The 16,194-nt window shown below is 39.7% G+C and overlaps 1 protein-coding gene across 2 annotated transcripts; it reads left to right on the top strand.

Moving 5' to 3' along the window:
• The first annotated feature begins 5,807 nt into the window (after nt 1-5,807).
• On the top strand, nt 5,808-15,451 carry LOC138616676 (SAM pointed domain-containing Ets transcription factor). 2 transcript variants are annotated; one of them, XM_069691159.1, is made up of 7 exons: nt 5,808-5,848; nt 6,575-6,777; nt 12,297-12,741; nt 13,479-13,676; nt 13,876-13,923; nt 14,262-14,396; nt 15,249-15,451. In XM_069691159.1, the coding sequence occupies exons 3-7, from the start codon at nt 12,306-12,308 to the stop codon at nt 15,425-15,427; spliced, it is 996 nt and encodes a 331-aa protein (XP_069547260.1). In that variant the 5' UTR covers nt 5,808-5,848; nt 6,575-6,777; nt 12,297-12,305; the 3' UTR covers nt 15,428-15,451. The 2 variants fall into 2 exon arrangements, with proteins under 2 accessions (XP_069547260.1, XP_069547261.1); XM_069691160.1 differs by lacking the exon at nt 5,808-5,848 and having other exon boundaries at nt 6,507-6,777.
• Nucleotides 15,452-16,194: the final 743 nt, after the last annotated feature.

The raw sequence follows: 16,194 nt of genomic DNA, 5'->3' as shown, positions 1-16,194 counted from the left end.
GTCATTTTACTTCCGTAAATTGAGATTAGTATCTTATGATGAGCCTGGCTGTGTGTACAGTTATATGGTATCTGTGTGTTTGTGTTTGTGGGTGGGGACAGCGTCCATGAGCATGCAGGCGGTGAGCACCGAGGGGATTATTTGAATGGGGCTTGTGCAGACACTTGTGTGACACGGAAACTGAGGACAAATATTGACTTCTGTCTCTGTATGAATTCTGCATGGCTCCTATCATATCTTTCATCTCTCAGTTCTTGAGTCAACAGGCTTTTGTTTTGTTTGATAACTCCCCATCATTTCTGTCAAGTCAAACAGACCCTTAGCTCGAGGCCTCAGGAGCGTACAGGCGAAGGAATGAAACAAAGGTGTCAGACAAACAGTGTTTTAGTCTTGGAAAATATACACTACCGCATAATATAGAACGTTTCTTGTTTGTCTTCATTTATGGAGAAGCTTTGCACTGCTTTTTTTTTTAGTAAGTTAAGCAATTTAAATGTACAGAGAAAACTCATCTTCTGTATATACAAGTCAAATATAAAATATTCAATGAAGAACTGGGTTGCTACAAGACTCTCAGGGACATGTTTAATTTAAAAAAAAATCTGTCTTTTTCGTTGCCTGCCTTGCAAACATGCATCGCGACACAGTTGTGACTTCTACTCCTCTAAACCAGCTATTTGAGATAGAATACTAAGTGTATTAATAAGGGGATTAATAAAGTAACTACCTAACCTAACCTAACCTAACCTAACCTAACCTAACCTAACCTAACCTAACCTAACCTAACCTAACCTAACCTAACCTAACCTAACCTAACCTAATCTAACCTAACCTATTCCATCTAAGCCATTTAGTATCATTCTAAAACAGCGGCGGTCAGAGACAGGAAGCGAGCCGTGTGTTTTCATACACCATCTGGTTGATAGAGGACATACGACTTTGTCTGGGTGGGGAACACAGCAGGCCGTCATAAAAACGACAGGCAACGTGTGCCAGACTTTTCGTGACACGAGATGGCTCATATCAAGAACTCATAAGAAGATTAAACAGTGGTAGATCACTTCCTCAAGTTAAGCTGCAATACCACAATAAAAACAATACTGCTTTACAAGCTCTGCATCTCCTGCAGGTGTTGGGGAATAATGGATTTAAATCCAGATCACTCTTAACAATATCTGAGAGGAAGTAAATTGCCCTGAAAATAAAACACTAAATTAAGATCATTTAAGTACTTTAGACTTTGACCAAATCAGAAATTTAAAAAAAGCGATGGATCATAATAACACAATATGAAAGGAGTGACAAACTCTCTGTCGTTTCCTTCATCTCAATTATCGTCTTTTAACTAATTGTTTTAGTTTTCCAACAGGCAGCTTTACTGTTTTCGCTCACTCTCCTTCATCTTGTTAACGTCATTTTCAGCTGAAGCAAACAGCTGTTTTTTAGCAACAACAACAAAAAAAAGCTCTAATAATCTGACTGTACATTACTTACTTTGCTCACCTGGTGAGTGTGCCATTGACTTTACTTTAGGATGATGTCACAGGTAAAAAAAAAAATCTCTTTTCTATGTGCTTGGGAGGTTTTACAAATTATGAAAACTTCATGGACTAAAGATTTATAATAGAAAGTGTAAAAACTGGCATTGTTTGCAGTTCCATGTCAACAGTTTGGGTAGGAAAATGTTTTTATGTTTTTTTGCAACACCATGAGTGACCTCAGGGAAGAATAGCACTAAGGCTGAATGGCGGCACGATATAACCATGGCTTACAGCTTTGTTACCAACCGGCATCCCGCCGTGACATCACGCATTGGTTTGTGAAAATGCCATTTTGAAGTCTCCAGTCTGGCTTTTTGGCAGCCGCCATCTTTGTTTTTTGACTATACTTGGATAAGATGGGGAGGAGCCTAGGCATAGGTTATTTTTGCACGTTTTGCAGTTAGGCATGTTTACGTGGTGCCTTTACAGATATACAAATGACGTGTTTAATGCGTTTAGCGTAAGCGTGATTAAGCCAGGATCCACTGACGAGACCAGAACAAGCCTGGCTTTACTCTGTCGGGATTTCTCGATTCTGCTTTTGTGAAACACCCCACATCTCTTGTTTCCTTTGGCTGAAAGAAAACAAGACTGAAAGATCATCAGAAAACCTGTTTTCCCAGCTTCATCTCCAATTTAGGAACAACATCGTAATTTACTCCAAAAAACAAACTGCACTTGGGCATGGACCTGCAGAGACAGTTAAAACCTGATTACCACTGTTTACCCTGAGGCGGTACTGTCCCTCGCGCCACTCCATCGAATGTTGGTGAATGCAGCTTAGATGTTAGTACATTATTCTATGTTTACTTAGGTGAACACTCTCGAGATGTGTCTCACCTTGTGAGTCGTTAGTTCCACAGAAAATGCTTTGAAATGTTGATCAGTCTGTTGGTCATCTGTCATCAGCGCTCAATTTAATTGTTTACCCAGGAACAGTTGTTCTATTTTTGCTTTGATGTCACATCTCCTCATCTTGTGGCATGCAAAGCTGCATCCAGTAAAAGTTGAATTATAAAGCATCTTGATTTGCATTTATTAGATTGTTTGACTGCAGTGCTATTCACCGTCTCAGTAACACAAAACTGAACAAACAATAAAAGGTGACAGTGTTGGCACTCTCAACCAACACGGTGTGAGCGTACAAGGAACCTGATAAACATTTGATTAAAAGCAGCAACTTCAGTGCTGATCCACATTTTATCAAACAAATAAATATGAAAGATGTGATAAGTATGTAAAAACACTGGAAAATCTGCAGAATACAAAATGAAGATATATGTAATCTTCAAATATATGAAGATGAAGTTAAACATAGAAAAAAACAGATCTAATTGCTGCTCTCATTCTTCCAGCTAAAATAAATGACAGCTGTCATTGTGTGGTTCTACTATGTATGTGTGTGTAGTCAGAAGACTAGAAAACTGATCAAATAAGATAAGACTTTATTAATCCCACAGTGGGGAAATTTAGTCGTCACAGCAGCATAGATTACATTATTATTATTATTATTTCTGAGAAGTGCTCTTTTTTTATAGGCTAGCTTCCACATTGGACTCGCAGAGACACATACATGGACATTTAAACACTTTTAAAATTCTTGATTTGCATCTATCAATTATGTCAAAAAGATCGAAGTATTTGCAAAGTTTATCCACATTGTTGACAGTCATGGGTAAAGCCAGGCAAACTGCATCACTAATCCACAGTGACTGTAGTTATTTGTTCACTTAACCCTCCTGTTGTCCTCGGGTCAAAATGACCCGCAGCTGTGTTCAGCCAAGTTCTATTTTATTTTCATATTTTTTGGGGGGCTCATTGGTGACAAGGAGGCTGTGAGGGTTTCTTTAAAGAATGATGACCAATGATCCCCCCAAAAAATATAAAAATATAGAAATAAAATAGAACTTGGTTGAACAAGGACAACAGGAGGGTTAATCAGAAATAGCTTCATCGGGGAAAACGCTCACCTCAAGGATTAAAAAAAAAATGACAACATATTTTCACCACTGCATGTCATACCTCTCCTCTCCCATCTCCAGCTTTCATACCTCTACATTGAAATCATGACGTAACAAACCACACAATCTTTTGACCCCATATCAGTCGGTTGGTTGCAGGTTTGCAGGACCAGGCATGTCTCTGCAGCCCTAGCGGTTTTAAAAGCAGCTGAATGCCTCGGAACGCCGCCGGCTGTTGAGCCAGATCACCAGGAAGTGGTTCTTAACTTGAAAAGTAATTTTACAGGAGAACGCACCGCTGTCAATGAAAAACGTCCTATTTTCAAGAGGAAGACATTAAATAAGTCTCTATTATGCAATGTTGAAATATATTTAGTCGAATTCCATAAACGTTTTCACTGAAGGGCATCCAATCTGCAGCAGGCATTTATTTGTAATGCCACATGTAGTTAGTAAAAGTAATTTGTAGATCACATATTTCCAAAGTAAAACCCAGTTCTGCAGCTTATTACTCCACCAAGCCGTTGGGTAAGCTGTGATAACCCCAGTTACTAACTTCATACTTACTCATACTTTTATTGACACGCCTAAAACAACTTAGGTGGGCCAATGACACCTGTTTACAGAAGGGACACCTGCACATTCATTACTCATATCAAGATCGCAGTGGGCCAATCGTGGCTTCGTATTTGACATCGAGTCTGTTAGCTGCTTTTAACTCATCATCTTTCAACCATGAAAATGTTGTTCTGGAGCCAAGAAAAAGGTCAAATGCTACTTAAAGAAACTGCCATGCAAATATTGTTAATGGAATGGATGTGGGTAAATCCAAAAGCAAACAGACACTTTCTCTTTCTGGAAAGGTTAAATAATTTCTATTATGAGTAAAAAAAATTGAACTGTTACACATAGATAGATAGATAGATAGATAGATAGATAGATAGACACTTTATTAATCAAATTGAATAACAGTAAAAAAAAAAAAATATAAAAATGCACAGTATATACAATAAAATAGAATAAAATAAAATAGAATAATTAAATTAAAACTAACTAAACAATAGTGCAAAGTTGTTTTTTGTGTGTATTCAGTTCTAATCACAAGTCAGTTTCATTGTTCACAATATCAGAAAGTTGACGTTTTTGTGTGTGCATATGCCACACAAACGGATCATGGATACTCAAGTCATGAAATAAAACACTGCACGTTTATGCACACATTCATGACGAATTTCAAATTGAATTATCTGATGAAAGGAGGCTGTGATCGCTCACCGTTTGATTTGGTGTGTCTACAAATACTGCAAAGAAGTCTTGACGCAGTTCGTGCACACCCTCTCTGTATCTCACAAATGATCCTTTCAGTCTGCATAACCAACCATATCAAACTAACATCACATCATGTACAATGGAAATTAAAAATACAAAAAATACAAAACATGTCCTGGGACTGAGAGAGAACAACAAACGTTGAGATGTGGCTATCGGAAGACGGGCCCTTTTTTTTTTTTTTTTTTACTTACATGATGAATTAAAAGCACGATTTTAGGGAAGGATTAGATATGCAGTCGTCTTAAAAAAACTTGTATTGTTGGTGGTGATTTTGTAAACTTGTTTCTACTTAAATTCAACAAGTACATTTAACTTTTTCTTTCTATTGACAATAGTTTGAGGAGATTCTGTTGGCCATACAGCGAGAAGGTTCTGGGTTCGAGCTACTGTATACAGCGGGCTGCTAGCAGCACAAGCCGCAAACAGGAGCAGCATATTTGGTGTTTTTGGGGAAGCAGTCTGGCTTTTTGGAACATATTGAACCCCATAAATGGACTGCAGAGAAATGCAATAAGCTACTCAATGGTTTTCAAATGTTTGGATTGAGGTCAGTTCAACAAACCTAATTTAAAAATAAGAATGATGAACGTGTGATTAAAGTCAGGTGAGTGGCCAAGATGTTACTCCGCCTGCAGTTCTGAGAAGAGGTCTAATCCAGTTGATTGATTGACAACACCTGTGAGACCATGGTGTGCAGGATCTCTAACATGCTGCTTGCGTTTTCAATGCTTCAATATTAAGTCTAACATGGAACATTCTGGATAACAAGCAATGTTGCTTTTGATTTATCATTTTGCTAATGTTGGCAGTTTTACGCAGTAATATCGCTGTTTGTTTTTGTTTTGTTTTTACTTGATGTTCATTCATGTCAAATCTGACCTAAAACTATTTTGCCCATATTTACATTGTTGGGAGACTGCCGTTGTTCCTCCTGTCTATTCCTTCTTAAAGTATTTTTTTAATGTAGGTGATGGAGGACAGAAATCGTCAGTCAGAGCAGGACAAATTAACCAGGTAAGTTACCATCCTTTCAGTATGACATACAGTGCACCTATAATTATTGCCATTTCTCCATTGCAGCCCAGCAAACAAACACTTAGACTTTCTTTTACTCTTAACAGATTGCATTTCATAAGCATTTTTAACGTAAATTTTTAATCTGAAAAGTAGCTTGCAGCTGTAATTGTCAAATGAAGCCAAGCCAAAAAGGTAAAGTAGAGGCATAAAAACTCTGCAAGTAAATTCCATCAATCGAATTTTGCATTTCACTGCATGTAGTTAGTCACGTTTCACTGCTGCACCAGCATGAAAGTATTCAGCCATGAAACTTTAAAAAAAAAGTTATTTTCTATATTCTTTAATCTCGTATCACTTTGAATTGTCTCTCACTTATAAGCACTGAGGTCAACTGGTAGTGTTTGAGGGGGTCTGAGCTAATCTGCAAGAGAACACACACACACACACACACACACACACACACACACACACACACACACACACACACACACACACACACACACACACACACACACAGGGTTATGCACATAAGTACACACAACTGCCCTATAAATATAAATTGCAGGCAGTGGGGCAGGAATTCCTTTGCACTCACTCAGCCAGTCACTTGTTCTCGCTCCTTCTCACTTTGTACACACCCCCAGTAGGTGCTCTCACTTGAGGTTTAGTTTGCAGTTGTGCTTTAGGCTGTGACTTTCAGGTTCTGTGCATTTCTGTCAAAAGCCCTGGGAGGGTGTGAGGCCTCGGGGCTGTGGGGCTCCGCTACAGTCATCAGGAGGAAGTAGACTGAAGGGTGCCTGTTGCACTTCTGTCCTCGGGTTGCATCCGGGCATCCCGTCTGAGGCGTGCACTGAGTGGAAACAGCACAGCATCTGCTACCTTCCAGTCGACTCTTTGCCTCTGGCCACCACAGCATCTTTGCCGTGGTAAGAAAACACCGCCTTACACAAAATCTGCAATGTTTGTTGTTGTGTCTGTTTTATTTTTTTTACAGTATTCTTATTCTTATTTAAAGAAGAGACATTTGTGGTTTGCTGGGATTTTTTTTTTCCTCAGATTTACATTTTAACATGAGTGCACATGGTATATTTGAATAGCACAAATATGCAAATTGCTCCTTTCTGTTACTATTATTGACATTTCCATCGGCTCATCTTTCAGAGAAAATATAAGAAGCCTTTTGAGCAGTTTATCTGAGAGTGAATTTAACATTGGTTGTAGAATTTTAATAATTTATAATCATTATTAACTTGTACAAACATTTTAATCTTTGCAAGTCAATCATGATATCATAAATAATGTTATTAATAGGCAGAAGTTTGGTTATGAAGTTGTAGTGGCTTCACCGAACAGTATTAAAAACTACATACGACAACTGATAAGGACAGGCAAGAACATAACATCAACCATTGAGAATTTAAAAAGCTACAGACATGTGCAGTAAAACAATGCAAGTTGTTCACTGAGAGCTATAAACTGCAATATAAAGTTGCAAAAGTGTTGCAAAGCACGATATAAAGTGTTTTCTTATAACTTCACAGATTCATATTTGTTTCCATTTGTTGTGTTTACTCTGTATATCTGATATCTATGTTATCTCTTAGCCGTTTTTCATGTTTCTTATATGCATGCAAATGCACATTATCTTTAACTCGCAAAGATAAAATAGAAAAGATAAACGGTGCCTGTGTGGTTTTGTCGGTTAGATGCCAAAAAAACCACAGCAGTAAGTTGACAATCAAAACAGATTTGTCAGTGCTGTCCAGGATAAGACGAGGGATTAAATGGACAATGGGAATGAAATATAATGGCTGCTCCCCAGGACAATATTAAGAATAATGACAAACAAAAATAACAGAAGTCAACTATGTGCTCTGTTATCTCTGAGGATGCAGGTGCAATGTTGTCCTCTCGTTTATATCTAAGCTGATCTACATCATTACTCTACATCATGACTCAGGTAAGCTGCTTTGAGTCTGGAAGGGACTTTACACAAGTTTTTCTTTTTTTAATTGGGCCATCATTTGTCATTCGGAAAAACTGCCACACCTTCCCTTCTAAAAAACCAATCTAAAACATTATTTATCTGCAGATGGCAAAAATCCCCTTTAGATAGATAGATAGTTACTTTATTAATCCCCAAGGGGAATTTTTTTTCTGATCCATGGTGCACATGACAGTTGTCTGTTTGATTTAACAGTTTTTATGATAAATCTCAGATAGAGGCTGAAATACCACAGAAACATGAAAAACATAAAAGCCTCTGAAATAAGTTAAACGGCTCTTATCTCAATAAGAATAAGTAATAAACAAATAAAATATACCAGAAATCAGCTCCTCAAACCTTTTTTTCTGTCCCCTGATAATGATCTTTACGTTAGATTCACTCAGGGTTGCATCTGTAGTACTGGTTCTATTATCTGTCAGGACTTCGATCAGATGTACGTACATTATGTTCTCGGGTGTTTATAGTTGTTTCGAATGGCCACAACATGATAAACATGGGGATTAACGGGGCACATTTTCAGACAGTGTCTCCTGGGTAAGAATAAAACAAGAAAAGCTTGAGAGAATTCACTGATTCCCTTCCGACTCAATGCAGTTGTCCAATCACAGCATGAAGCGTGATTGGTTATTAATGGTCCGACACAAGGTTTCTGAAGCTTTTCAACCATCCAACAGGCACTTCTGAAGAAACGTACTGGCAGCTTTCAAGTTTCCACCCAAGTTTAGCTCAAATTTTAAATCAATTTCCCATTAAAAGAAAATGTGAATGAATGCTGTTTTGGAATATTTGCATTGAGGAAACCAGATTTTCATGGTGATCCCAGTTTGGGTGCCATTATTGCAGACAGAAGAGGGTGCAATGAGATTATTAAAGTGCCGATCAAACATTAGATAAAACGTTAAAAACCAGGTGGAAATATGACATTTGTGTTTGAGTCGCATGTTAATTTTAGGAAAATTACAGACACTTCATCGATCCACACAGATCTGATGTTTAAGTCATGTTTCATGTACATCATTACTTAATGACTATTCCAGTTTTTACTTTTACAAGCTTTTGGCTTTAATCAAGTCAAATGTAAAACGTTATTGTGACATTTTGGCTTCTTTTTTTTTTTTTTTTTTTTCTGGCATGAAAAGTAAACACGTTTGTCAGTGTGCACTATGAGCCCGTCTCACTTATCCACTTCATCACACTGCTGTTGACTATATCTAAATGTAAAATTGCACTCTCTAAGATCTCGTGTCAATAAGCACTTTAAGTCCATCAGCTTGATCACACCTCAGGCCACACATCAACGGTTTTACTCCAAATTAATTTCTTGCACTGCCAATTTTTGGGTCCAACCCTAATTGTATGACCACTAATATCATCGTTCTCAGTAATAATACAGCCCTGTGTGAAAGTTAATTTGAACCAACAGCAAAGTATTTGCAGCGGTTTGGCTTCCTAAGATACTGGCCTCATGCCAGTGCACCTGACTGCCTGAAAAAAAATAATTCACCGACTGTAGCAACACCTTCCAAAGGCAGTTAATTCAACAAGTTTAGGGGTGGTAGAAAACAAAGGACATAATAAAATGTGACGAAAAATGTTGTTTACCAGCTGAGGAAACAGGGATTTGTTGGCAAACTATTACTTTATTAGCAAACTTTATGACCTCATTCGCAAATCATTAAATAAGCAAATACCTAATAACAGTCTGTTGCACCGGAATCTAATTTATAATGTGAGCAGAGGACCTGCACATGACATCGTTGACACAAATAATGGCCCAAGGCAGCAATCCACAGATTCAAATCACTTCCTGAATCAAGCAGCTTGACATAAAGATGAAACTGCTTCCTTTATTCTTGTTCCCAGAACAATGACTTCCTTAGTTAGCCCAAGTTTCCCATGAGAGACAATAACAAGGGGAAAAAAAAAATCTCCCTTTAACGCTCACACAGCAAACAGTCACACCTGGCTGTGCACAGTCCTTAAACTCAAGACTCAAACAACACCAGCCAAACACTTGGCGAGCATCTTAGTCACCATTAGATAGATGGTTTCAAATCTCATCTGTGACCTTTTCTTTCTTTACTCGGACTGAATCGTTCCAAGTTCAACAAAACCCGACCTTTTGGTTGTTTCAATCACCCATTAACTTTTATTTAAAACACTTGGCCGACTTCTGTCACACAACTCTTCAGCCACAATGATGAATTGGCTCGCAGGTTAATTATAAGCTAAACTGGACTGCGACTTTTACCACTTTCATTTCAGGAGAAGGTTTGGAAGTGAGGAATCTTAATTTTTTTTTTGCAGAATGAAAATACGAAGCAGCGATCGTTCGTTCTTTGGCGAGGTTTCCTTTGGAAAAAGATAAGAAAATAAACACCTATTCACACAGCTGCAATCGTATGAAATCTAAGGCGATGATACAAACCTCACCTAAAAAAAAAAATCACCTTCTTAATATGAAACCAAGCATTGAAGTAAAAAAAAAAAAAAAAAAAAAAAAAATGGTTCCCAGGGTGGACGCCTGCGTGGAGGGAGTCCTTTTCCTTTCGCTGTCAAAGGCTGACTTTGCTGAGTAAATGGAGCAAGCTTTAATGCTTCTGAAATGAATATCAGCGTCTTGACCAAACTCATTTAGAGATCAGTCAGGGTCTTAATCCCTCTCCTCAGGGGTGTGTGTTTGGGTCTTTTTCTTGTGTCCTCTCTTCCTTTTGGAAGAAGGTAATATGGCTAAATTTGCTTTGCTAATGGGCTTAGCGCAAGCTGTTACAGAGCAACGTTGACACGCAGCAGCAGGCTGGGATGCCAGTGGCTTTTAATCTGACTCCCGATGGCGCGAAAGGGAGGGTGGGTTATAGTTTAGGGGAAGTTTAGAGATAAAAGGAAGACTGAGGAGGGGGTTTTACAATGGGGGTTGAGGACCAAGGATCAGGGGGGAGAGGGGGGGGGGGATCTCTTTTAGGGGTGCATAGAAGATAGCTTCATTTAACTTCAGGGAAGTTTGGTAACAGAGAAAAATAAGTCTTTTCACGACAGTAGTTGGTGGTCCAAAAGAAGAAAGAAAAAAAATCAAACACGCACATTAAAGGCATGAATCTGGACTTTTCATTATGTAGTGCTAGTTGTGTGTGGCTGAAATCAAGAGGGGGGAAAAAAAAATCCACACGCTGACAAAAACAGCAGAAGTTCTCCAGATGCAAAAATGACTACGGCTTATTTCATGAATGAAAGGCGACCAAGCGTGAGAGAAGGAAGTAGACGCTTCACATTCACGTGACTGAAACATCCACTTTTGTTAAAAAAAATTTCTCACTTGAAATAAAATGAGTCTCGTCTTTTTTGTCAGTGACAAAACAAAAGAACATTTTATTTCGCCTGCACTGAGTTCAAACTTACCCCAACTGTTGATTCGGTGCTGATGAGTGTAATCTATCGTTTGACAAATTTTACAACACTTTAATTGTTTGCCTTTTGGCAAATCAAGCCGTGACTCTCCTCGAACATGTGCTCTGTGGGAGCACACTTCCTTTACTGTGGCATTAGCCACAATCACTGATAACTTGGTGTGTGACAGCACTGTGTCTTCTCATATGCCAGCTGTGGCAGGTACACAATATGGGTACTATAATACAAGATTGCACTTTTGATACAGCTCCCACCCATAAATGCACAGTTTTGATGACGATCTCCTGGCAAGAAGAAGACCTATCAGTCACGTCTTCACAAAACAGATGTTTTGGTTGTTTTTCAAACGGGGATCCGCATTATCTAACTTCTATTTGATTAAAATCTCCAGCTGACAGTGGAGACAGAGGGCTGCAGAGACGGCACCTTGAAAGCCGAGGCAGACGGCAGAGCTGCCTCAGGTCTCAATACAAGTCACCTACCCCCAAGACGTGAGCCATTCTGGGCCACTGACCCACAAATAAGAGACTCAGTCAAATCCATTTTGCCCCATGCCTGTCAGCGCTGTGTTTTTTTTTTTTTTTTTTATTTTTTTTTTAACTCTCTTGAGGGTAATTTCCCCAGTATCTCCATTTGACTCTGGGCTCTTATAGAGCATCAACCAGCACAGTCCCACCTCAGTCCTGCACATACAACGCTCTCGCCTGCAGACACTCCTGATGGAGTTTCATACAGAAGGAAAACAATTGGTGGTTTAGCATCAAGATAATTACGAGAAAGGAACTGGTAAAGGTATTGTAATTATGATTTAAATCACGACAGCATTTTTGTCAAACTGCTTGAATGTGTCAAAGTTTTGTCAGACAGGATTAACATTTCTGACTGTAAATTTAAGCTGTACCTATTAACAAGTGATTATGTCACATGCAGATCTTCTTTTTCTTTCAGCATTCTTTCATGATTGTCCATTCATGTGCAGGTCACAGAGTCGTAGAAGTTTAATGTGGCGGCTCTTGTCCACTTTATTTTCAGGTTCCAGTTATGTCAAACCCAGTGGGCAGTTTGTCAGACGGTGCCGTGTATGACAGGATGACGGAGGACTCCCTCGCCATCCTGGAGCGGAGCAGTGGCTCCGGAGAACCCTGGGACATGGGGGAAACCAAACCGAGCTTGGAAGCCCTGGAGCGAGGCGTGCCAGGCCTCTACCTCTCCTGCTTCGACATGCTCCTCACCGAAGACGCCACGTGGCTCGTGAAAGTTTCGGAGGCCTCCCCAACTCTGGCTGTGCCCACGACTCGCATGGATCCCCGGGAGGAACCGGAGCAGTGCCCCGTCATCGACAGCCAGGAACAGGGACTCTCTCCTGGGCAGGAGGGGCAGGAGGAGGAGCGATCTCTGGAGCAGGTGCAGAGCATGGTTGTGGGGGAAGTGATGAAGGACATTGAAACAGCCTGCAAACTGCTTAACATCACCCCAGGTAGGCTGCTTTCCACCACTTATCCACCTGCAGTTTTATTGTTTTTTTATTTTCAGTAAGGGTGTTACAGCTTTAAGGCATATAACTGACAAAGTAAAAGTAAACATGGAATTTTCCTGACAAAAAAAAAACAAACCCAAAGTGTTGTTCATTATTTGGAAATGAAAGAATATTGATTCAGAGATACTTAAGCTACTGGATCTTTCTCCCAAAATCAACATATATTTGTGTGAATAGTCTGGGCGAAATGACAATTCTCCTAAATCATACCCTTACTGACGCAAAGCCGTGTTTGCCTGCTCCAGGATCTGTATAATCCTGACCTTTGCATGAGTTCTCCTGGACTGTGACAGTGATGGTTCCTTTCCTGCCAGGAGATGTGTGCACAGTCTTAAGGGCGAGGTCTCTGCTGCTCATAGAACAAACAGAGGAAGCATTTGTTTTTTAATGGCTTGTGGTTGTCATAAATATATTGGATCCCCAGTCATCTGTTCTTCTGGTTAGAAGTGCAGTGGCATAAAAGCTTAATTACCTTGTGGTTTCAGTAGATTTATGATGTGTAAAAAGTTTTCAAACAAAGTACAGACAGTATAATGCTGAAAGACTGGAAACTCAGCCGACTTCACGTGACTCCAGATGACTTTAATCTCACAGAAGAAATGGCCCTAAACCAGGTCATTCATTGCAGATGCAGCTGGAAGATTTCTCACCGTTTTCGTATCTTTTTCTGTTTACAGACCCGACAGAGTGGAGCGCAGGGAATGTCCAGAAGTGGCTGCTGTGGACCGAACATCTGTACAGGTTGCCCCACGCAGGAAAGGCCTTCCAGGAGCTGACGGGGAAGGACCTGTGTGCCATGAGCGAGGAGGAGTTTCACCACCGCTCCCCACAGTGTGGAGACACGCTGCACGCACACCTGGACATATGGAAGTCAGGTAAGCGTGTACTATTCGTTTAACAAGTTCACCGCAGCCTGCTGCACCTCCTGTGATGACTTTATTATCTGATGTTTGGCTCTGATAGTGTGCGTACTGACTGAGTGTGTTCATTTGTGTGCTGGTGGGATTGAAAGCAATAAATTGAAAGTAAAATCTTTTTTCTGAAATTAAATGTCTGTCTCTTTTTATTCTCCAGCTGCCTGGATGAAAGAGAGGTGTTCACTTGGAGATACCAAAACTACAGGTAGAATTGTTTTCCTTATTTGCTCGTAACTTAAAGACACTGGACATAATGAAAGTTGCATTTACATTTTGACGAGAGTTAAGTCAAATAGATCGAATGCACGGTGCAGTTTTAACACAGTTCTTCCGATAAACCACTGGACTTAATTTTTGTTTTGTTTTAAGTCTCTTAAACTATACAAAAGAAAAGTCTTACACTATAGGATGTGGTCTTTGATGCAAATCAAGCTTTTGCATTGTGTCCTGATTAAAGGTCTCTGGAATCAGATTACATGTATTATATAAAGATTCACTGCACAGCGACTTGAGGGAATCACATGTTTTTCTTCTGTTGTGTAGGCAGCGAGGAGCTGTGGTCTGAAGCAGATTCGTCTTGTTCGGGTCAACCTATTCATCTGTGGCAGTTCCTCAGAGAGCTCCTGCTCAAGCCTCACAGCTACGGTCGCTGCATCCGCTGGCTCAATAAAGAAAGAGGTGGGTTCACTGATGCAATGCACACTTTGCTCCAGGCATTTTCACACATGCTCTTTTTGGCCATCTTACCAGCACAATCAATGCAAGATACAAATATATGTTAGAGTTTATTGTGCTATTGTAGTTAAGCTGTTTTGATATCTTTCTCTCCAACTTACAGTTCAGCAACTTTCAGAGTTTAAAGTTCACGATTACGCTGAAAACTTTCGGTGCTTTCATCGTTATAATTGATCTGCCTCTTCATCCACATCGCTTACTGACATCTCAAGTCCTATCAGTGCTTACTTTATATTTCAGCTGATACTTCAAACATTTTCACTGCTTCAGCTCAGTTTCACTGCCTTCTCTGTTTACACTTCAAATGACATTTCAACTCTTCAAACGTTCTGCTATGTGCTCACATGCAAAGAATACATTTCGAAATGAGGGAACATTTGTCTTTTGAAAATTCTGCATTAGTACAATATAAAGAAATCCAGTCAAATAGAACAACAAATAGATGAGTATATATACTGTGTTTTTAGTACAGTAGTAGGAAAGATGAAAAAGAAATGTATACACAATATTAAGGGACATTTTAAAGCATATTTGAAAGTACAATAATATAGAGAAAGGTTTCAAATAATTATGTCTCTAAAAGTTTTTCTTTTGCTTATTGTTTGTAAATGTTTAAAGATATGGTCACATATGTAAACCAGAATTTTATGTCGGTGAGACGATTGCTAGATCAGACGTTAATATGCACTTAAGTGGATGGAACAATTTCTACATTCCTCTCGATGAGCACACATCAAATGTAATCACCAACTGTTTCGTGTTACAAATGTCAAAACCTCCTGTGATTCCCACCAGGTATTTTTAAAATCGAAGACTCGGCTCATGTTGCGAGACTGTGGGGACTCAGAAAGAATCGACCCGCTATGAACTATGACAAGCTGAGCCGCTCCATTCGTCAATACTACAAGAAAGGCATCATCCGCAAGCCTGACGTGTCTCAGAGACTGGTGTACCAGTTTGTTCACCCAGTATGAGGTCACAGCAGAGTAGGAGGAGGAGGAGGAGGAGGAGGAGGAGATGGAAAGCTACACAATTAAAAGGACACTCTCTCTATCACCATGCACTTGAACACATAACCCGGGATGAAATGGTGACATAGAACACGTGCACTGACCAACCCTGACGATACACACTTCCACTGCTAACACGGAAGCAACAGCTGGCAGCTGCTTCATGAAGGCTTTTCTGTGCAGGGGGCCGAGAGGAAAGAGACAAAACAATGTGGCTGTCGGGGCTTTCTATCCCGCTGCAGAGCGAAAGAAACACAGATTCAAAACCAGAAAACAATAAATGAACTGCCTTGTCATTTGCATTATCTGCCTGTTTATTTTTTCCATAATGTGATTTCCCATTGTCATTACATCAGAGAGTTACAGTCGACTGCTCTTTCACAGAAGCTCCAGGAAAACGCCCCTCGCCGACAGCTACACTTGCCTTGTCTCTTTGTTTTGCTCGTCTTCACTGCCACAGGTTAAAATATGCTGAGTGTTGTTTGGCCGAAAACTGAAACCAGAAGACGAGGCGCTCTCTTCGTGTCTCACCCGAGAGGTGCAGAGAAGGACTCTGCAGCAGTACAGCTGAAATGCTCACACCCTGTTAAAAATGCCACTTATATAGTTTTGTTTTCTGAGGTGTAACTTGGCAAAGAGTGACACATTCCCTAATAACACTGTTGGGGAGTTTTGTATTGTATCCTGTCAGCTGTGGTTTATATGGCTGTATATTGCATTTTACGTTGTGG

Source organism: Brachyistius frenatus, unplaced genomic scaffold (genome assembly GCF_029030835.1).
Source record: "Brachyistius frenatus isolate BFR_SWC_R1_liver_20210118 unplaced genomic scaffold, ASM2903083v1 Contig_10, whole genome shotgun sequence".
Lineage (NCBI taxonomy): Eukaryota > Metazoa > Chordata > Actinopteri > Embiotocidae > Brachyistius > Brachyistius frenatus.
The sequence above is the reverse complement of the archived record's forward strand: the minus strand, read 5'-3'. Positions and strand labels throughout refer to the sequence as shown.